The 22,017-nt window shown below is 42.8% G+C and overlaps 1 protein-coding gene across 4 annotated transcripts in view; it reads left to right on the forward strand.

The window, feature by feature from the left end:
- Window positions 1-16,030, forward strand: part of akap13 (A-kinase anchoring protein 13) — a 95,494-nt gene extending 79,464 nt beyond the window's left edge. For 2 of the 4 annotated variants that reach the window (XM_028586076.1, XM_028586077.1), the window contains exons 17-33: window positions 13-130; window positions 294-414; window positions 2,043-2,173; window positions 2,309-2,385; window positions 2,467-2,533; window positions 2,682-2,796; window positions 3,970-4,052; window positions 4,133-4,324; window positions 4,403-4,546; window positions 5,054-5,124; window positions 6,315-6,359; window positions 6,937-6,987; window positions 7,071-7,265; window positions 7,354-7,635; window positions 8,586-8,705; window positions 8,843-9,062; window positions 11,414-16,030. In XM_028586076.1, the coding sequence (XP_028441877.1) occupies window positions 13-130; window positions 294-414; window positions 2,043-2,173; window positions 2,309-2,385; window positions 2,467-2,533; window positions 2,682-2,796; window positions 3,970-4,052; window positions 4,133-4,324; window positions 4,403-4,546; window positions 5,054-5,124; window positions 6,315-6,359; window positions 6,937-6,987; window positions 7,071-7,265; window positions 7,354-7,635; window positions 8,586-8,705; window positions 8,843-9,062; window positions 11,414-11,472 (2,091 nt within the window). In that variant the 3' untranslated portion in view covers window positions 11,473-16,030. The remainder of the gene's footprint in view (window positions 1-12; window positions 131-293; window positions 415-2,042; window positions 2,174-2,308; window positions 2,386-2,466; window positions 2,534-2,681; window positions 2,797-3,969; window positions 4,053-4,132; window positions 4,325-4,402; window positions 4,547-5,053; window positions 5,125-6,314; window positions 6,360-6,936; window positions 6,988-7,070; window positions 7,266-7,353; window positions 7,636-8,585; window positions 8,706-8,842; window positions 9,063-11,413) is intronic. The other 2 variants (XM_028586078.1, XM_028586079.1) reach the window with 2 other exon arrangements.
- The last annotated feature ends 5,987 nt before the right edge of the window (window positions 16,031-22,017 follow it).

A 22,017-nucleotide genomic window follows, 5' to 3' on the forward strand; every position in this document is an offset into this window, starting at 1 on the left:
GTGTGTGTGCAGAGAACGATGAGCAGCAGCATCGTGCGCAGGCTCAGTATTCCAGAGTGTATTCTGCTGGTCACTCAGAGGATCACCAAATACCCCGTTCTCATCCAGAGGATCCTCCAGCACACTAAAGGTCAGGAGACACAGCCAGCAAAGCGTGTGCACGTTGTGTTGTGTATCTGTTCAGTGATTGAAGATGGTGATGAGGGCTTTATTCAGCCACAGAGAACATGTTAACTATACTGACTGTAGTGAGGCGCCTTCTCCTGTCTGAACACGTCTCTGTGCTCCAACAGACTCTGATTCAGACCACGGCTGTGTGTGCGACGCGCTGCGCAGTGTGAAGGAGCTGATCACGGCTGTGGACAGTAAAGTCAACGAGCAGGAGAAGAAGCAGAGGCTGAGAGAGGTGTACAGGTACGGCCACACACTGAAGCTGTCAGAGACAGAAAGGTTTATGGCAGTCACATGTTCAGAAAACGCACTCCGTTTATCGTCTGAGGTGGAAAAACGTCCAGTGCTAGCTGATGAACTGCTACTAATACAGCAGGAACTGTGTAACACACACACACACACGCACACACACATGTGATCTGAGATTCCTGTTTCTTCTCTTCCTATAAACTGCTGAATATGTGTAAAAGAAGTTGTTTATAAGATCTTGACGGATGCCAAAACAAGGGTTCTATATTTTATGAATCAAAGAAGGCTGAAATACATAGACATCTAGTATCAGAAGCCACCTGGGCCAAACTTGACATACACTTTATATACATATATACTGGTACTAAACACATATATACTTCACTTGCACATAGATATATATACCTTATTTGCGCATACATATATACTTCACTTTATGTATGTATGTGTATGTGCATGAGGATGTACGTATTAGAGGATAGATACCCGAGCCGAGCCCGACTGTACCCGACGGGCCGGGCCAGGTTCGGACAGATATTTAGAAATGATGTTCGGGTTTGGGTCGGGCTCGGTCACATCAGCGCGATAAGGCGTTGAACGTTTTTAATTTCCAAAATGTTATTATGTAGGTGCGTGCCTGTGTTAACGTGCGCTTGTTGCCATCTGCAAAATCATGCATCATGCTTAATAAAGCTTTCCACACAAACACACGTACATGTGTCATTAGTATGAGAAAGAAAATTAGATTTTAACTGTGTCGGCCTCGGACATAAATATCTTAATGCCTGTCTGGTTCGGGCCGGGTTCAGTTACTGCTCTGTCGGACGAGGGCCGGGCTCGGACAGAAAAATGTGGCCCGATCCGCACTCTAGTCCGTATGTGCGTGGGGTTGGGGTGGATGGTGGAACGTGTAAACGCTGGACCTTCACTCAGGAGGTCAGGGTTCAAGTCTGGTTTGAAACCATAGGTCAAGTTATCGACCTAGAGGTTAACGGGGTTAACGTTGTGAATCCAAGCAAAAACACTTTTTTAGGAAAAGACCACGGTTTGGCTTGAAATAGTAAGTTTGTTATAGTCAATGTAAATAAGTCCCATGGTCAATAAATTGGCTTTTGGTGTCAGACTGGACTTGTACACTGACCGAAAGCCTACCGTTGGCATGAGTCGTCATCGACCCCAACTGCCCCCATGCACGTACATACTTACTATGCATGCACACATACATACTCACACATGTTATGCATGCATGTGCAAGTGAAGTGTATAGGTATCTGCAAGTGAAGTATCCATGTATGTGCAAATGAAGTATATATGTATGCACAAGTGAAGTATGTATGCATGTATGCATGTATGCAAGTGTTTAGCGATATATACTGTATGTGCAAGTGAAGTATTTATGTATGTGCAAGTGAAGTATTCAATTATGGTCTAGGCGGCTTCTCATAGCAGTGAGCTGCCTCATATCAGCTCCATATTGTAGACCGGTTCTCCTCTGGGTGAGGACATCAGTGTGTTCTAAGAGCCAGAGTTTCTGGACAGAGTCAGGAGGAACAGCTGGGACATGTCTTCTCTGTAACTGCATGATGAGCGCTGACTGGTAAACATGCTGTCTCTGTCTCCAGTCGCACTGACAGTAAGTCCATCATGAGGATGAAGAGTGGGCAGATGTTTGCTAAAGAGGACCTGATCAGAGGGAGGAAGATGCTGCATGACGGAGCGCTGCAGCTGAAAAACTCTGCTGGACGGCTCAAAGGTTGCACCATGTTTCCACTCGTCATGCATTCTTAATCACACACACACACACAGAGACACACACACACACACATACACGTGTTTATTTCTCAGCTCTGCAGAGAGACTCACTCATCTCTGTTTCTTTGTGCTGCAGATGTCCAGGCCTTGCTCCTGTCTGACGTGTTGGTCTTTCTTCAGGAAAAAGACCAGAAATATGTCTTTGCCTCATTGGTAAGAAGCACATTTTCATATTTCCTGTCGAAATACAGTATCCTAGAAGATTGAGCCTGATGTGGATGTGTTTGTCCTCAGGATCAGCGCTCGACCGTCATCTCTTTACAGAATCTGATAGTCAGAGAAGTGGCTAACGAGGAGCGAGGTCAGCCTTCTTCTTTTCCTCCTAATCACTGCAGTACATTCATTTCTTAAGGCTGGGTTTGAACTTGGTATGATCCAAAAGTGTCTAAATGAAGACTTGGTGAAATGAAGGTGAATGTGAAACACTGATCAGGTTGTGTGTGCTGCAGGGCTCTTCCTGATCTCGGCTGGTACAGCAAAGCCCGAGATGGTGGAGGTGTTGGCCAGCAGCAAGGAGGAGCGCAACACGTGGAGGGCCATCATACAGGAAGCCATGCACCGCATGTGAGCATGAACACACACACACACACACACACACACACACACACACACACACACAAACATAATCCTACACAGTATGTAATGTATGGCAATATTAAGGAATATTACAATACATGGAAGGATTTTGAATTGAGCACACACAAACTTGTAAAAAATTGTAAGAACAAGTAGCGTGTTGTTGACTTACACATGCTTGCTTATTGGTTGAATACATCGCTGTCGCACGTGATTGGTGTAATGTAATATATTGTTTGTCCCTGTTGGACCCTCACTGTTCTTAAATATTATTCTAACTCGTGATTTGAAAGGTCCAAAAAGTGCAATGTAATGGAAGCAGAAGGCTCAAAATGGAAAGTTCCTAAAGGTGCTGCTCGAGGTCTGTTCACACCAGTAATGTTTGGAAAGAGGAGTGACACATACTTTTTGTATATTGACCGTGTCTGTGTGCATGACTTTCATAATTAAAGACAGTAGGAGGTTATTCATTACCAGGGTATATATGCTCCTTCTGTGTAACACAGCAACATTAGTCCAGAGCACCTTTCACAGATAAAAATCACAAAGTGCTTCACAATAAAATGTAATACAATACCACAAATTAAAATACAAGAAAATGTAAATACAAATAGAAAACATAACAAACAACCATAAAAACCCTCGACTAACTAAAAGCCTGCTTGAACAGCAGAGTCTTCAATTGCTTTTTAAAAGATTCGACAGAATTCACACAATGTAGAGAGGGAGGCAAGACCTTCCACAGCCTGAGAGTCGCTGCTTGGGATGATCGATCCCCTCTAGTTTTAAATTGAGTGTGGGGAACCACTAACAGCCTCTGACCTAATGACCTCAGACTACAGGTGGGTGTATGAAGCTGTATTAAGTCAGATATGTGTAGGCAGGAACTTGACCGTGCAGGGACCAGGATTTTAAATTGAATTCTATACTGGACTGGTAACCAGTAGACCCTGTTAGTTTACCTGAAACATGGACCGAAGAACAAACCAAAGTGGACAGAAAGCTTCCGAGTCCTCAGGCAGCTCAGACGTGGTGAACTTAACGTTCTTTGAATGTCACAGGTCAAGAGTTGAGAGTCTGGACCAGGTCTTGGATATGTCTGGACGGAGAATGAAAGGTTTTTGGGTGATATCTGATATCTCTGTGTCTGTGTGCTGACAGGGAGAAGGACGAGGACGAGGGCGTCCCCAGTGAGACGGAGGAAGACCGGAGGCAGCAGGAGAACCGAGCCAAGGAGATCCGTGGTGAGCAGCCGGCCGTGCTGGTCTTCTGTCTCCTGTCCTCTCAGTAATGTCTTTGATGCATAACTGCTGTTTGGTTCCAGAGCTGCTGCGGAGGAAAGACGAGCAGATCCTGGCTTTACTGGAGGAGAAGGTCCACATCTTCAGAGAGCTGGGCGACTGGAGCCCCGCCCGTGAGGATCCCAATCCACCAATCAGGGAGCGCATGTTGTTCATGGCCACACCTGATGAAGTCACAAAAGGGGAGCCAATCATAAAGGATGCACTGAGAGAAGGTGAGCAGGGTTCGGAGGTGATTCCTGGTTTCTGTGTCCCCCCGGATGAAAGGTTAACAGTGTTTCTGTCCCCTCCAGTGGAGAGCCTGCAGGGCTACGTCAGCAGCGGTGTTGGCGTTCCAGCCGGCCTGGCAGGGGGGGCCAGCGCGGGGCCCGTCTGTCTGCCCAGGAGAGCCGAGACATTCGGAGGCTTCGACAGCCATCAGATGAACAGCAGCAAGAGTAAGACACAGAGAGACACTCGGTCTGCACCACAGCAGCTGCCCCACAGTCAGCTCCCAGTCCTCCCTGATCAACATGTTCTCTTCCCTCTGTCCCGACATGATCAACATGTTCTCTTCCCTCTGTCCCGACATGTTCTCTCCCCTCTGTCCCGACATGATCAACATGTTCTCTTCCCTCTGTCCCGACATGTTCTCTTCCCTCTGTCCCGACATGTTCTCTTCCCTCTGTCCCGACATGATCAACATGTTCTCTTCCCTCTGTCCCGACATGATCATGTTCTCTTCCCTCTGTCCCGACATGATCATGTTCTCTTCCCTCTGTCCCGACATGATCAACATGTTCTCTCCCCTCTGTCCCGACATGATCAACATGTTCTCTTCCCTCTGTCCCGACATGTTCTCTTCCCTCTGTCCCGACATGTTCTCTTCCCTCTGTCCCGACATGATCAACATGTTCTTTTCCCTTCTGTGATGATGATCCAGATCTTTTATTCTCTGTCCTCAGACGGAGAGAAGGAAGAAGGGGATGAATCGCTGGACCTCCGCAGGACGGAGTCAGACAGCGTGTTGAAAAAGGTGTGTGTGTGTGTGTGTGTGTGTGTGTGTGTGTGTGTGTGTGTGTGTGTGAGAGAGACACATGTACACACTTGCAGTGGTATAACTCTCTGAAGACACAGCACAGATGTGTAACACTACAGACTGTGTCAAAGGGAGATAAATAACTCATAAAGGTACACTTGAGTACTGTACCTAAGAACACTTTTGAGGTACTTCTTTTTTTGAGTATTTCCATGTTCTGCTATTTTATACGTGTATATACTACAGAGACAGAGAGACACAGAGAGACAGAAACACAGAGACTGAGAGAGACAAAAACACAGAGACTGAGAGACAGAGACACATAGACAGAGAGACAGAAACCCAGAGACACAGAGACAGACACAGAAAGAGACTGAGCGAGACAGAGACAGCTCCCTCACCTCACAGCCCCCAGAACCTCAGGACACCCCCCACTCCCCAAACCACCCGGCCCAACCAAATCATCTGCAGACAAAAACAGAAATAGTACACTCTCTGACCAATACACTCTCTGACCAGACAAAAATGCAACATCTACTTGGAGAACATGGTGTGAGCGCTGTAGAAGCAGCGAGATATGTGAGTGCATGTCACAGCCTGAGAGACAACCAGCACAACACCAACTACTACCAACATAATGTCTGTAGTTCATCTCTCAGTTTACTGTCTTCTCTTTTAGTCCTCTACTTCATGGGGTTTTCATGTTTTTGTTTGTTTGTTTGCTCTTGCCTTTCTTTTCTTTCTTACATTTGACACTAGCTATTTTACTGAATAGTGATATACTGTTGCTTTCGTGTTTTTGTTTTTAAATGTATATATTTTAGTTACTCAGTGAATTCTATGTATGTATTTCTTCTCACATTATTATCCTTGATGTTTTGGAAATATTGTTATTTCTAACATCCATGCCAATAAAGCAATTTGAATTGAAATTGAATTGACCGAGAGACACAGAGACACAGAGACATAGAGACACAGACACAGAGACAGTGTTGTGTTCTACCTCTATGTGTCTGCTGTATTCTACCACCAGGTGGCACTGTTGTTAGAGATTAAAGATGGCCCCTACTGAATGTACCGTGTTCTGCCACCACGCCTGCCCATAAGAACTGTTGTGATATTGTAAATGCTTCCTGTTGAAGTAAATGGCACTTGTTTTGTTTTGTGTGCATGTGTGTGTGTCTCAGGGAGGCACTGCCAGCCTACAGATGTTGCTGAAGAGAAACACGGAGGTGAGTATGGCCTGCCTCTGACACTGGGTCTCTGACGCTCGCTGCAGCATCAGGACTCCGAGTGACCGTCCTGTGATCATGCGTTTTGTTAGCGAGCATAGCTCTACACACTCAACGTGACCCCAGCCACCGTAGGTAGAGTAGGTGGTAGCTCGCGATGGTTTTAGTTAAAGGCTGGTTCAGAACTACAAAGATATGGTCTCAATCCTCACTACTCTTCATACTGAACAGTGTCCCTGTAACTGTCTGTATCCTCTTGCTCCACATTTTAGCGCTGCTACTGTGTTTGGTGTAAATTACCCAGCAGGCATTGTTACACGAGTGCTGAAAAGCTGTGCATTATATTATGTCAGAAAACAACACAGGAGACTTAAATATCATTTTTACCATCAGATCTGTCTGAGACATGATATCATAGTGGGAAAATGTGTTGATCCACAGCAGGTTGACCAACCTGTTCACATCAAATGTTTGCTCACACTGTCATAACTGACTGTAACGTGATTGGTTACTGACACCTGACTGGAATGTGATTGGTTACTGACACCTGACTGTGTGTGATCCTGTGTAACTCCAGCAGGTGCTGCACAGTGTGACATATCTTCACGAGCTGCTGATTGCACTGCAGGTACAGTGACCCCCCCCAGGACAGTGACTCCATACACCACAGAGCGTCTTTCCCCTGTAATCACCCCCCCCCTCTGCCTCTAGGCCGTGGTGCTCCAGCAGGACTCGTTCATCGAGGACCAGCGGCAGATCCTCAGCGACCGGCTCGCCGCCACGTCCTCCAGACACTCGTCCTCTTCCTCGCTGTCGTCCACGTCCTCGTCCCGCCCCTCCTCGCTCATCGAGCAGGAGAAACACCGAAGTCTGGAGAGACAGCGACAGGAGGCGGCCACTCTGCAGGTTCACTTCCCATAATGACCTGAGCCCTTTTCATTACATGTATTTGTCTAAATCCAGTACCACCCTCAGTACATGTGGTTTGTTTCAGAAACAGCAGGCGGCTCATCAGGAGGAGAAGAGGAGGAGGGAGAAGGCGTGGGAGTTGAAGGAGAAGAGCCTGGCCGAGCGGGAGGAGAGGCTGAGGCTGGAGGAGGAGCAGACCAAGGAGAGGCGTCGCCAGCTGACCGACGAGGGAGAGCTGCTGCTCAGGAAGAAAGAGGAGTACCAGGCAGAGCTGGAGAGGCTGAAGGAGGCCCAGAGGACGCTGGAGCGCGAGCAGGAGGCTCTGAGGAGAGACACCCAGAGATTGGAGGCCATGAACACAGACCAGGTCAGAGTCCGCTGATGATGCAGGCAGGTTAGCCCAGTGCTGCAGTCACACGCCACGTAGCTTAAAGAGCTAACAGGAAGAGCTTCCAGCAGCACTGACCGGTGTACAGTCGACTCCTATAAAAGATAAAGTGTTACTTCTAGGTCAGTGGAACGCTTATCAGTTCAATTTTCTAAGCACAAATATTCCTCTACTTTTCGGAATATGCAGGTCATTAACTGCATATGGACCAAAGAGAATAACTAATAGACTTTGTGGTCAGAGGTGCTTGCAACTTTTGAGTGGGGGGGCGGGGCGTAGCTAGGCAGAACAAGGGAGAGAATACAATTACAGTATTATGAATAATTGGAGCCCAGACGCAATTTTCTAAATTTCTGATCCTCTGAATAAAAAACTGAAAATTGGAAAACCAGGTTAAAGATCCAGTTTTTTAATTTGTCAAGGCGGGAAAAAAAAATGAAAAATTGGATATTGGAACCCATTTTTCTGCTTTTCCGAATGTCCGTTTTCGCTTAGAAAATGCGTCACACTGACCCTTCTAGCCCTTTGTCCCCAGTTGGAGGTTTTATAGAACTGACGATTGTGAGAATTCATTGGTAGAATGGTCTGTGTCTGTGTTAGATGTAGATATTGCCCAACTATTACTATATATGTTAAAAAGTATAGGTGTTGAGGGATGGATATAATGATATGGTGAGGTACTCCATAATAATAACTCATACGATGGTTGATTTGAGATGTTGGTTTTGTAATGTTAGCTACTGGCCTGAACTATCCTCTACCGTTACCCCACCCAAACTGAACCTTTGTCCTCCGGAGGGAGAGCAACTGTCAACATGCAAGATGTTGAAAAAGTCAAGCGCAATAATTTCAAAAATGAAAAATAATTTGGCGAACGCCTGCGGACCGATTGAGCTCACGTCTCTGGTGTCTCTATGCGTCATTTACAGTCGGAGAGGCTTCAGAGGTACCAGCGCACGCCCTCCACCACCTCTGAAGACTCCATAAGGTTCCACAGCTCCGGATCTCTGGATCTAGATTCAAAAGAAGCAGCAGAACAGCCAAAAGGGGTAAAATAAAGTCCTCCAAGTTCCAAACGTATTCACAGAACGAGAACAGAGCAGTGTGTTAGTTTTAGTTTAGACGTCTGCTACATGAGTCATAGAACACCTGAAAGCAGTCTCCTTTTTCTGGACGTGTACTACAGGTGGAGGTCTCGTCCTCGGCCCAGAGCAGAGAACCTTTCCTCCGCATCGGATCCAAGAGGATGGGCAAAAGCTTTAACCCCTTCTCCTCTACCTCGTCCTCCAAGCCCCAGGGAGCAGAGAAGGAGTCCCAGCTCCCCAGCAAACTGCTCCAGCTGTCTAAAACCAAGGAGAAGAAAGACAAGAGGAAGAAGAAGGGCAAAGGAGAGCAGACACAGACAGGTAGGATGAACCAAACTAACCTGAAATAGGCGCTTTCTCTTGTTTTCTCACCTGGAATGTACTGTATCTGTATGTTAGGGCAGAGCTCCAGACTGCAACCAAATGGTCGCATTTTGCAACCAAAATTTGAAAGTGTGCAACTGAATTTTACATCCAGTTGCACATGTGCGACCAATACATTGTCCCCTTTTTTTTACACGTTAAGCGTTGAAATTTCGGTACCTGAGAGTAAGCGCAAGCTCATCTGTCCTCTCTGAAAATTGACAGAGAGCAGAGCTCTGACACACACACTCGCAGACACGCAGAGCTGCAGACGATTTAAACTACGTCGGCTCTGCAGTTTTGTTGTAGTCACAGTGAGTCACGGCGATGCCGATAAAGTGGTTTCAAGTGGGGTTACAGTTTTTCATAAGTTCATGCAGACAGCGTTTGCTGCGATATGATATTAATGGCGAGCCGAAAGCGGTCGCGGTGCTGTTGACGTTACACTGCCTCTGAGACGAGCAGACACAGCAGTGGTGTCTGTGCCCTGGGGACTGACTGACAGGCTGAGGCTGTAAGGCAAGGCAACTTTATTTCTACAGCACCTTTCAGCAACAAGGCAACTCAAAGTGCTTTACATGAAACATTAAAGAGCAATTAAAAATGGTCATGATGAAAATAAAACATATACAAAAAAATATACAAATACAATAATAAAAAATATATATATATATATATATATATACAGTACAGGCCAAAAGTTTGGACACACCTTCTCATTCAATGTGTTTCCTTTTTATTTTCATGACTATTTACATTGTAGATTCTCACTGAAGGCATCAAAACTATGAATGAACACATATGGAATTATGTACTTAACAAAAAAGTGTGAAATAACTGAAAACATGTCTTATATTTTAGATTCTTCAAAATAGCCACCCTTTGCTTTTATATTAATAGGGAAAAAATTCCACTAATTAACCCTGACAAAGCACACCTGTGAAGGTAAAACCATTTCAGGTGACTACCTCATGAAGCTCATTGAGAGAACACCAAGGGTTTGCAGAGTTATCAAAAAAAGCAAAGGGTGGCTACTTTGAGGAATCTAAAATATAAGACATGTTTTCAGTTATTTCACACTTTTTTGTTAAGTACATAATTCCATATGTGTTCATTCATAGTTTTGATGCCTTCAGTGAGAATCTACAATGTAAATAGTCATGAAAATAAAGAAACACATTGAATGAGAAGGTGTGTCCAAACTTTTGGCCTGTACTGTGTGTGTGTGTGTGTGTGTGTGTGTGTGTGTGTGTGTGTGTGTGTGTGTGTGTGTGTGTGTGTGTGTGTGTGTGTGTGTGTGTGTGTGTGTGTGTGTGTGTGTGTGTGTGTGTGTGTGTGTGTGTGTGTGTGTGTGTGTGTGTGTATATATATATATATATATATATTTGACAGCGATGGGTCAGTTTACCTTATATGTTGCATCTTCAAAAGTGACACTGAATTTGAAACAGCACATTGTAATTCCTGCATCTATTATCAAAGTATTTATTAGTAATACAGTGGAAATTAGTAGAAATGTGTTTATTTGGTTAGCATGTTGATTTACGGTTTGTGCCCCTAAATTTTCTGGTTGTGCCCCTAAAATTTTCAGTTGGGGGCCACAAGACTCCCTTTGCTTCTTGAGCTTCCTTGGAAATGCTCTTATCATCTCGTATCTATGCTCACTTGCCCTTAATGTTACATAAGGGTTACTTTTGGGAGGTGTCTTCCTGCGGTGAGTTAGTCAGGCTGATACCTGACTAATGTGTCTGTGTCTCCACCCACCGCTCCTCTAAAACTCACTGATTGACATGCTTTGTCTCGTTTGTGACACAGTAGTTGGGACGGCCTCGAGCTCACCCAGTAGAGTGTGCACCAGTGTTGGGCAAGTTACTTCCAAAATGTAATACATTATTGATTACTAGTTACTGTCATTTGAGGGTAATTAGTTATATTACAATATTACTGTCTCTGAATTGTAATGCTTTACACTACTTTTGCATTACTTTTGATTTTTTTATTACCGACATTTTATTAGTAATGCGTTATATTACTGCATTACTGCAAAAAGGAACACATTACTGTAATTGCGTTACTTTTGTACTTTTTTTACTCCCAACGCTGGTGTGCACCCCATGTAGGCGGAGTCCTTGGCAGCGGCCCGGGTTCGAATTGGACCCGCGGCCCTGTGGTGCATGTCGTCCCCACTATTCTGTCGTGACGTTATCCTATCAATTAAAGGAACAAAGAAATCTTAAATAGTTTACAGCAGGTTATGGGCCGGACTATTTCTTGACCAGATTGTTACTCGTGTCTTCATGTCTCTGTAGAAAGCAACGTTGCAGTGATGTCAGACCCTCGCAATGATGGAGAGATCTTCTTCTGCTGAGGACCTGGACGACGCACATGTGCACTTGTAACTTTCCCGAGGAACCAGACAACCGGCCGAGCAGCAAACGGGACCCCTGACGCTCTATTTGGATGTACTGTAAAATGCCCACGTGTCTCTGCTGACTGTCTGGCCTCTGGACACTGTCCCTGCCTTCCTGCCAGACAGAACGGGCCGCCTCCTCCTCCCAGAGACACACCGGGTGAAGGGTCAGTGTTGAGACGATGATTCAATCAGGAGAAGAAGACTTTCCCTACGAGCTTCCGTGTGTTTAGCGATGGAAAGCCAAGCAGAATCGGACGAGCCGCGTGTCCGACCACGTGTCAAGTCAAATCTCCTCAAGACTTTACACTGTAGCTTTAACACGAACCAATAACGAGTGCCTTTTCTTTCTAGCTGTGCTGATGCTAACTTTGAATGCTTGTGGTGCTGGTGACTCCTCAGTTTCAGTTAGCAACTCGAGGAACTTTTAATTTAATGTGTGATGTTTGCTTTATAACTTTTTTTTTTTTTAATCAGTCAAGCTGTCAAACAGGACGGGACATGGGGGAGTAACAGACGGCACGCCACATGGTGTGTGTAACAGTTGGTAACCGCCATGTCCACACTGTGTGCTGAGGTCAGTGTTTGTGCTCGGCGTGCACACCGAGGCCACAGAACTCCAGACACAACCAGTCAGCGCCAGGCCAGTCCCCGGACACGTCTGAATCTGTAGAGAGGTCAGGGCACGGGTCTCTGAGACAGTCTCTGCTCAGTGGAATGAAGGTGGTCATAGCAGACGTTTTGATTTCCTAGAAATTCATTATTTTTTGGTTGAGGGTCATCCGAGTCAGCATCGAGCTCTGCAGAAGAATCAGCGATCATCTTTAATTTGACTTTCAGTGGAACAATCACAACAGGATCAGGATACAAAGATATTTGAGCCTGCACTTTATATTCATGGGAGAGTGATGCTTCTTATGAAGGCTCTGTCATGTCCTAATCATTGCATCATACGCCTTTTAGTAATTTGGTACTGATTACAGTCAAATAGGAACATTCTGGAAAGATGAGCTCCATTTAAACCCAAGTATATCTACATTAATTACTGCAAATTTTATTCTTAATATACATATGTTGAACTGTTATATACCGAGCCCCCAAGGTCCTGAAAGATGTAATTTTTTGAAATCTCAAATGCTCAAAATGTGTGTGTGTGTCAGGACTTTGGGGGCTCTGTATGTATGCTTGCTTCAATGTTTCACATACGTTCACGTTTTCACGAATAGAAGTGTACCAATTGAACTCAATTAGTACAACACCGTTCTTTGTGGTTACGTTTTTTGGAAATGATTTGGAAATGACAGAATTGTAAAAGAAAACATCACCCATGAGAGCAGCAGTACAGTGTAGTTATGTCACAGTGGAGCTGGGTCACAATTCAGTATTATTACTTTTACTGGATTTATATTGAGAGGATATGATCATATCATGTTATTGCTTCTGCGGTCAAAATGAATCCTCCAGGCCCATTTGAATGAAAAAATAAACAACCTGAGTTAATAGTTGTCTGAACATTCGAACATCGGTTTACTGAGCCTTACTTTTCTTTCTTGTCATCGGAAACATCAGTTGACAGAATACCCCCCAGCAGACTGTGGAACTGTGTTCCAACTCGCCGTGATTTGGAGCACTTCGTGACTTAACAGCCATGTTGATGTCAATCAAGTTGGATTATTTTACATATATTTGCCACTTTGTGACCAATGTTAATAGTTGATCAAAAACATGTTTTACCCAGCGTCTTTACATGAGACAATCAAAAATCAGAGTTTACATTCTACATTGTAAAAAAAGTCATATAAGAAAAACTACTGTTAACTTGTTGGGTTTGTAAAGTGCTGCTTGTCACATCAATCAATAGCAATCATTGCAGACAGAAGGAGAGTCATGAACGGTTGATGATAATAATAATAATGATGATAATAATAATACTGAAGATTGTCAGATAGTGGCTGGAGACTTTATTCAGCTCAGTGGAAGAGAGACGCAGTTACGGGCCTTTATTTCCACCCCCCCATCGTCGTCATGTCATGTCATGTCTGTTTTCCATTCATCCTCCCTCTAACCCTAACCCTTTAGGAGGCAAGTGGCTGAAACCTCATTCCCTTCCCCGAAGGTCTTTTATTTTGAAATATAGAATCAATCACAGTAAATGACTCTAAGAGAAGAGTACCCATGGAATAATGTTGTGGAAGTACACATTACATTGAAGTTACCGTGTACGTATACAGTAGTGCAGTATGTTTACTGGTTATTTATTTATCGTTTGCTGTGATTTCCATTATCTGAGAATGTACAGCGTAACAAAGCCCAGTTCGATCTCGAGTCAGACTTGTGATAGAAGAAACAATCCTGGATGAACTGAATTAATGACGTGTGAATCCGTAAGTGCATTAGATCACGAGTGGACAAAGGGTGACGACCACATTAAACTAGTTTCTCTTCCAAGACCTTGTCAGATACTATACCTCCTCTGCACCATACTGCATATGGCCCTGTTCCACTGAATCCATCTGAACTCAGTAGCTGTTAAAACCCAACCCTTCCCCTTCATCCAAATGTTGTTTCTTTTCATATTCTTCGTCCCCCCTCCAGCCCCGCTGCTGTGATAACGCACCAACACACAGTGGATGACCTGAAGCTCTGATTCATCATCTCTTACACATCCGCACATTAGATCTGCACCACATTGATTTTCTCCTCGTGTTCTCTGCAGCAGTCTGAAGAAAGATATTTCAGCCCACAGGGTCATTTCCCGCCTTGCTGCTGAGAGAACAGATTTCTACTGAAAAAGAGTAGTCACTGATGTTTCCTTCTCTCCTCTCCTTGTGTCCTCTCCCCTCTCTCTCTCTCTCGCTCTCTCTCTCCGCTGTGTGTAATTATTAGCAGTGGTTCGTCTTCTGATTCAGAAGTGGAAAACGGTCTTCCAGGTTCCTCTGGAGAGTTATTCATACTCCAGAAGGAAATCCTGCATTTTTCTGCAGATTCACATGTTAAAAGGCAATATATTTCAAAATAAGTGCAATATATTTCTACAGTATCACACAATGTTAATATGATGTATTGGCGAGACGTGCCTTAAAAGATGTGTGTACGCATGGTTTTATAAATCTGAATTTGTTTATGGCATACGCCTTTTTGGGCTTTTGGGCCCTTTTTTTATACTCTTTAAATAAGTCCAAAGGGGGGGAAAGGTATTTTATATTTTGGTTTGAGGATAGTGCCCCCTGTATTAATTATTAACCAGTCAAAGTGACTCAGTCTCCGTCTACAAAGAACTTCATTTATCACTGTATTTGCAACGACTATCATTGTTCTATCGTCAGCTGGCAGGACGCAGCGCGAGCCTCAGACCGACTTGAGCTTCCTAGCTGATGTCTGTCCTCTACGGACGGGTCTTATGTCTCACAGACCTCCAGCAGAGAAAACAGGGCTGCTGACAAGAGAGCCTGAAAGGCTGGAGAGCTAATCAGTTTTACTCCGTTGACATGTGAAATCATGTAGTCCTTATTCTTAAACACCACTGCTAACAAAAACCACGGTCTGTCCTCAGCTTTAAGCTCCATTCAGCAGCAGCAGCCAGTTTAAAAGCTGGATATGGTGTCCTGGCTAAAGGAGCACTTTGTGATAGATTGTCGTCTTCCTTGTAGTGATCCAAATATTAAGAATACATGTAAAAAAAAATCACTTTGGTGTGCAGATTGTGAGTTCAGTTGGACTGAAGATTGAGGCTGGCATGTGTGAGCAGTAGATAACATGTTATAATGTATCTTTGTGAACACTGTTCTACATTTCAAGCTAAAGGCACTAGGGATGAGTTCTGTTTCCAGAGTAGAAATCCCAGCAGCACAGCCACATGGGAGCAGCCAGAGTTCTGCTGTGAAGAGGGAGATTAGTTTAAATCCCCCCCCAACCCCCTCCCTCTCTGATCCAGATATCCTTCAGTGGGTTTGAGTGTCCTTGAGTAGTTTATTCTTCTGTGTGCAGTCAGAGGAGGTATATGTCGGGCTGTTCTACATGGGTTCTCCTTGTACACCTATACAGCTCAGTTCACAATCTGCAGCTTTTGGATGTATGAAACAAAATAAGCTAAATGACATAAACTGTTTGATCATAGAACATGGTGGTAGTTTGGGGCTCCACGGTGTTTCCCACTCAGCGTGCACCAGACTGCTACTAAAACCACTCATAAGGACTTTTACTAACTCACATTAGACCTTACAGTTTTTGAACTGTTTTTTTTTTTTTTTTTTTAAATGTATTTGTACTGTAAACAAAAAGGTACAAAGTTTATTTTTTCGCATTTTTGTGTACAAAGAAAAAAAAGGGCAACACAATACATTTTGTAAATATGTTTTATGTACAAATCTGAATTTCCAAAGTACTGATAATTGTGGATTTTGTTTAGTTGGATGATTGTTTTTTTTAATAAATAACAAAGGTTTATTTATCTGTCCTCTAAATGTAAAGTCATTTTCTCTCTTCAATAAATAACCATGCTGTTTGTCATGCTACACGTCTGTGGTTCCTTTAATGATCTTGAATATTATTATGACGTTTCCATTTCTCAACCCATTTCATACACAGAAAGTCATTAAAAGTCATGGAATATTTATGTCAAAGTCTTGGTACAGTGTGTGGGAAAAAAAGTCCTAAAACATCATAGTATAGTATGTCGAAAAATGTTATTAAAGTAATAGTATAAAATGTCGAAAATATCATAAAAAAGTCATAGTATGTCGAAAAATATAAAAAGTCATAGTCTGTCTAAAAATATAAGTCATAAAAACGTTATAGTATTTCCAAAAATATCATAAAAAAGTCATACAGTAGTATAGCATGTCGAAAAAGTGATGAAAAGTAATAGAAAAGTATGTTGAAAAAAGTCATACTATAGTATGTCAAAAAAAGTCATAGTATGTTTAAAATTCTCATAAAAAGTCATACTATAGCATAGTATGTCGAAAAAAGGCATAGTATTCTATGTCAGACAAATCTATGTATAGTATGTCTAAAAAGTCATAGTATAGTATGTCGGAAAAAAGTCATAAAACGTCATAGTATAGTATGTCGGAAAAAGTTATTGAAAGTAATAGTATAAAATGTCAAAAAAGTCATAAAAGTCATAGTATGTTGAAAATTCTCTTAAAAGATCATACTATAGTATGTCAAAAAAATCATAGTATAGTATGCCGAGAAAATCTTTGTATAGTATGACAAAAGTGATACAAAAGTCATAGTATAGTATGCAAAAAATTGTCATAAAAGGTCAGTCTAGTACGTCGCAATAATCATAGTATAGAATGTTGAAAAAAGTAATTATTATGACGAACAAAATCAGTGTAGTATGTTCAAAAAAAAGTGACAGTATTGCATGTAAAAAAAAAAACGTGGAAAAACATCAAAAAAAGTCAAAGATAGTATTTTTTTTTCCCAACATTTTTTAGGTCAACATATAGCATGTTAAAAATAAATGGTAGGCTATAGCACATAAACAAAAAATCAGAATGAGAAAGGAGTTTATTGCCACAGTAGTTACCCTACGTGGAATTTGCCTTGGTTATTGCTGCATGTATACACAAACATATTAAACATTAATTAAGAAATAAACAAAGACAGAAACAGAAACACATATATACAAAATAGCTGTTTAGTATAAGAGAAGGAGGCTGAATTGGTTGAGTGCAGAATGCAAAGAAATATATACAACGTGCAGTGGGTAGATGTATAGTCCATGATGGAGGTTAGTGCAAAGTATGGGGACTGGGGATGTGGGGGGGGGGGCGGGGCGGTGCAGGGTTAAGAGTCAGTGTCAGTGGGGATCCGGGGGCTGATTGCTGAGAGGAAAAAAAATGTCTTATGTTCTGATGCTTTGGTCCTGATAGACTACAGCCTCCTGCCAGAGGGAAGGGGTTCAAACTGTTTGATTATTAAATATATATGATTATTATATTAAACTTGTTTGCCCTGTACTGCATATATCCCTGTTCTACCGATTGCATCTGAAGGGAACATATCTGTAGAAACTCAGTATCTGTGGGGCGGCTCAGTTGGTGGAGCGGCCACCTATGGGTTCAGCTCCGACCTGCGGTCCCCCCTTTCATGTCTTCGGCTGTCCTATCAGGTTTAAGGCCTATAAAAGGCCCAAAAAATAATCTTAAGAAAAAAAAATAATAAAAAAGTATAAATAAATAAAAAATAACTCAGTAGCTGTTAAAACCCAACCCTTCCCCTTCATCCAAATGTTGTTTCTTTTCATATTCTTCGTCCCCCCTCCAGCCCCGCTGCTGTGATAACGCACCAACACACAGTGGATGACCTGAAGCTCTGATTCATCATCTCTTACACATCCGCACATTAGATCTGCACCACATTGATTTTCTCCTCGTGTTCTCTGCAGCAGTCTGAAGAAAGATATTTCAGCCCACAGGGTCATTTCCCACCTTGCTGCTGAGAGAACAGATTTCTACTGAAACAGAGTACAGTCACTGATGTTTCCATCTCTCCTCTCCTTGTCTCCTCTCCTCCTCTCCTCTCCTCGTCTCCTCTCCTCTGATGCCAAGGCCAGGGTTGTATGTTGAATGTTTTTATTGTAGCCCTGAATGTCATTAGCCTAGTTGTTGTAGGCAACACAAAGTTTAAAGGCCCCATGGCATGAAAATGTCACTTAATGATGTTTTTTAACATTAATATGCGTTCCCCCAACCTGCCTATGGTCCCCCAGTGGCTAGAAATGGTGATAGGTGTAAACCGAGCCCTGGGTATCCTGCTCTGCCTTTGAGAAAATGAAAGCTCAGTTGGGCCAATCAGGAATCTTCTCCCTATGAGGTCATAAGGAGCAAGGTTACGTCCCCTTTCTCTGCTTTGCCCGCCCAGAGAATTATGCCCACCAATGAGAGAGAGACATCATGGCTTTCAAACGATCAAAGTGGCAGTTGGTCAAGGCCACACCCCCACCCTCCACCTTGCCCCCCCTCTCTCCTCCTCAATAGCATTTAAAGCTACAGACAAAGAAATGGCACATCCTAAGGAAAGCTCATTGTGGGACTGGCTCTAGTGGCTGTAATTCTGCACCAAGGCTGAATTTCGAAAGAGACTTCAGATACAGTTAAGGGACCACTAAGGTCTATATAAAAGAGACTTCAGATACAGTATTAGGGGACCACTAAGGTCTATATAAAAGAGATTTCAGATACAGTATTAGGGGACCACTAAGGTCTAAAAGAGACTTCAGATACAGTATTAGGGGACCACTAAGGTCTATATAAAAGAGACTTCAGATACAGTATTAGGGGACCACTAAGGTCTAAAAGAGACTTCAGATACAGTATTAGGGGACCACTAAGGTCTAAAAGAGACTTCAGATACAGTATTAGGGGACCTCTAAGGTCTATATAAAAGAGACTTCAGATACAGTATTAGGGGACCTCTAAGGTCTATATAAGAGACTTCAGATACAGTATTAGAGGACCACTAAGGTCACATTTCGGCAGGCTCCATGAACCCATGCCAAAAAAAGGACTGCGCCCCCCTAATTCAGGATTGCAAAGGCTGACAAAGAAAAACTTTTCAGGACTTTTAGTAGACCTCATACCATGCAAGTATAGTAAATTGGGTGATTGTGGCTTGGGTTCATGGAGTCTTCCGAAATGTGACGCCCCCCCCCTAACACATTGGGGAACATTGCTTACAGTTGTGCGTACGCACGGTTTTATAAATCCGATTTATTTTTGGCTTTTGGGCGTAAGTACTGTTGACCGCGAGGGTCGGATTGAAAACCCAAAAACAAAGAAATAGCAGAATCCATACTATTCCTTGCTTTACAACATATATAACGTTTTTAGTATCAACAGAATAACTATATAAAAACTTGAATAGATGTGTTTTGAAAAGCAAACTATCATTTCTTAGAGTTTGTGTGTGTGTGTGTTGAAAAAAAAACCCCAAAAATGAACATATATCTTGCTTACATGTTAATCTGTTTTGCTTACATACTGATCTGTTTTTGCATTTTATGACAGAAAGAGCTTTCATTGAGAAACTGTGAAGAGGGCATGGTAGGGCCGGGGGTTTCTGAGGGGAAGGCAAAAAAAGGGGTTTGCTCGGCCAAGCGAGCGACGCGACGCCTCAGTAAACTGCCACAACCGGTCGACAGTACACTTTTAGTAAGGATCCTACGCACAGTTTTATAAATGAGAGCCCAGCTTATTATTGGTGGGGAATTAAACTCTTGATTTTACATCTCAGGGTTTAAACAGCACCATCACACACCTAGATCTGGTAGATACATGAGGGCCAAACATCCATGTTCATATGGTTTCCACCCACAGCCATGAGCCATGAGCCTCCAAATTATTCAGTGACGTATGCACACTCAACTCCAAAGCGATTGAAAGGGAATTAGGTGCATAGTGTTGATACATTAAATACACCAAACAGTGAACATGTAGGCCAGCACACACAAGGGAGATTTAGGACTGCGCTGACATACAGCAGCTTATATAATATACTGTAAAGCTCTTCCATTACTGCCATGTTGGATATTTATAGACAGGAACAAGCATGAATAATGCACCATGGGATGGCGGGGGGAGTGTAGTGTGTGTGTGTGAGTACATAAAGTGTATGTGAATCCATTCTTTGCCATTAATGTTGACCTTAGGCATGTCTGGTGAAACAGATACAAATTTAAGACGCTACACAGGAGGGATAGAAATGTGCTTCTCAGCATATGCAGCGAATGGTGTGTACACACCATTCGCTGCATATGCTGAAGAAGCACATTTCGTTACTGTTACAACGTTACTGTTGGTCAAATTGGAAATGAAGCTGTGCATCTGCTGTGGAAGGCAGTGGATCAATGTCCCCACTAAACCCCTGTGAGGTTGACTGGGGGTGCATAGATTTGAAGAAAAAAAAACAACTTCTGCAATGTTTTGCTGTTGAACATTACATTTATTAACAATGGTTTGACGTGTTTGTGCCTCATTGGTGGGTATGTCTAAAGTGTAACCGATGTGTAAACCCAACGGAGCGTTGATGTGTGTAAAGACTAGTGATCAGAGCAACCATCAGAACCTCTACTGTAACAAACCCTTTGCGACAGGACTGCTAAATGCCAAACATTAACTTCATCAGCTAGCGCACAGTCAATGTTATAAAGCCATCTCTTTTATATCAGGGTGCAGACTATAGTTCATCCTCTGTTAAAGAACCCCAACCTGGAGCCCTCCTTGCCACAGAACTACAGGCCCATTTCTAAACTCCCTTTCTTTTCAAAACTTTTAGAAAAGGTTGTTAAAAGCTACTTGTTAAAATAATGTAACTGCAAAGGGTGTTTGATCAATCTGAAACTGGTTTCTGTAAACTGGATTCCACTGAAATGGCTTTCCTTATTAATGCCTGACTAGGTGTCCATTATCAGGAATTAATGGACAACGAGTCCAGAGAGTCCAAGGACCGGAAGCCTATTGGGAGACTATTCCAAAGGGGCTGCTGACTGGAAGGCATGATGTCGGACCCAGAGTCTTAAAACATGTCTGAGATAAAAGCATGTATTAGTGTGTCAATTTCATTTGTTGGCACAACAGACTTTCTTAGTTAACCCTTGTGTTTTCCTCGGGTCAAATTTGACCCGTTTTCAAAGTTTTTAATATCAGGAACTTGGGTTTCTTTCAAGCAAATTGCCTAAAAATAACATGGATGCCATACACTGTTCTTCAGGTAAAATGAATGATTACTTTCGTCGAATATTTGTTGTTTTATTCAATTTTTTTTTTTTTTTTTAAATGGTTTCAAGACAGCATCCTGACTAAACTTTGACAGGTCTGTAGTTATACATCCACATCCTCGGATCTCAACTATTAGTCAAAATAATTCATAATTCGGAAAAAGGCGACAATAACGGTCTTAGGTTGATTGGCTATGAATTAAAAAAAAAAAACATTGAAAAGAACAACAAAAACGTCGGAAAAAACGACAAAAGTTGATGGTTGAATGGAAGACAACACAAGGGTTAACCTCCCCGCTTCTTGCTAAATCCCAAATGGTCTCCTAAGCCCCTCCCCCCACAAGGGAGAATGAATACGTGTGCATGAGCAGTAATTGACACGCAGTTAGACACCCTGATTGGTGCATCTGAACAGGGAGCGGTGGATTTTTGCAAATCTCACTACAGGCTGTAGGGGGAGCCAGAGGAGCCAGATTCTTTTTAAATAACCTGCTTCATGTAGTTCTACTGGAACATAGGGTCAGTTTCAGCAAATATGACAGAAAGTTAGTTTTATAAGTCTTACCTACTGCACCTTTAAGTTCAAGTGGCTCATCAGGTTGAAATGGAAAAAAGCTATATCTCAATGTTCACTTGTTTCTGTTGGACAAAATGTTTTTTTTGACAAGGGGATTGCTGTAAAGATCTCCGAGACATACAGTACTTACCTTAAATGAACACTGAACTGAACCTGCTGGGAAGTCCGAACAAAAAAATGTATTTCAGACGTAATT

This window comes from Perca flavescens, chromosome 8 (assembly GCF_004354835.1).
Source record: "Perca flavescens isolate YP-PL-M2 chromosome 8, PFLA_1.0, whole genome shotgun sequence".
In the NCBI taxonomy this organism is placed as follows: Eukaryota; Metazoa; Chordata; class Actinopteri; order Perciformes; family Percidae; genus Perca; species Perca flavescens.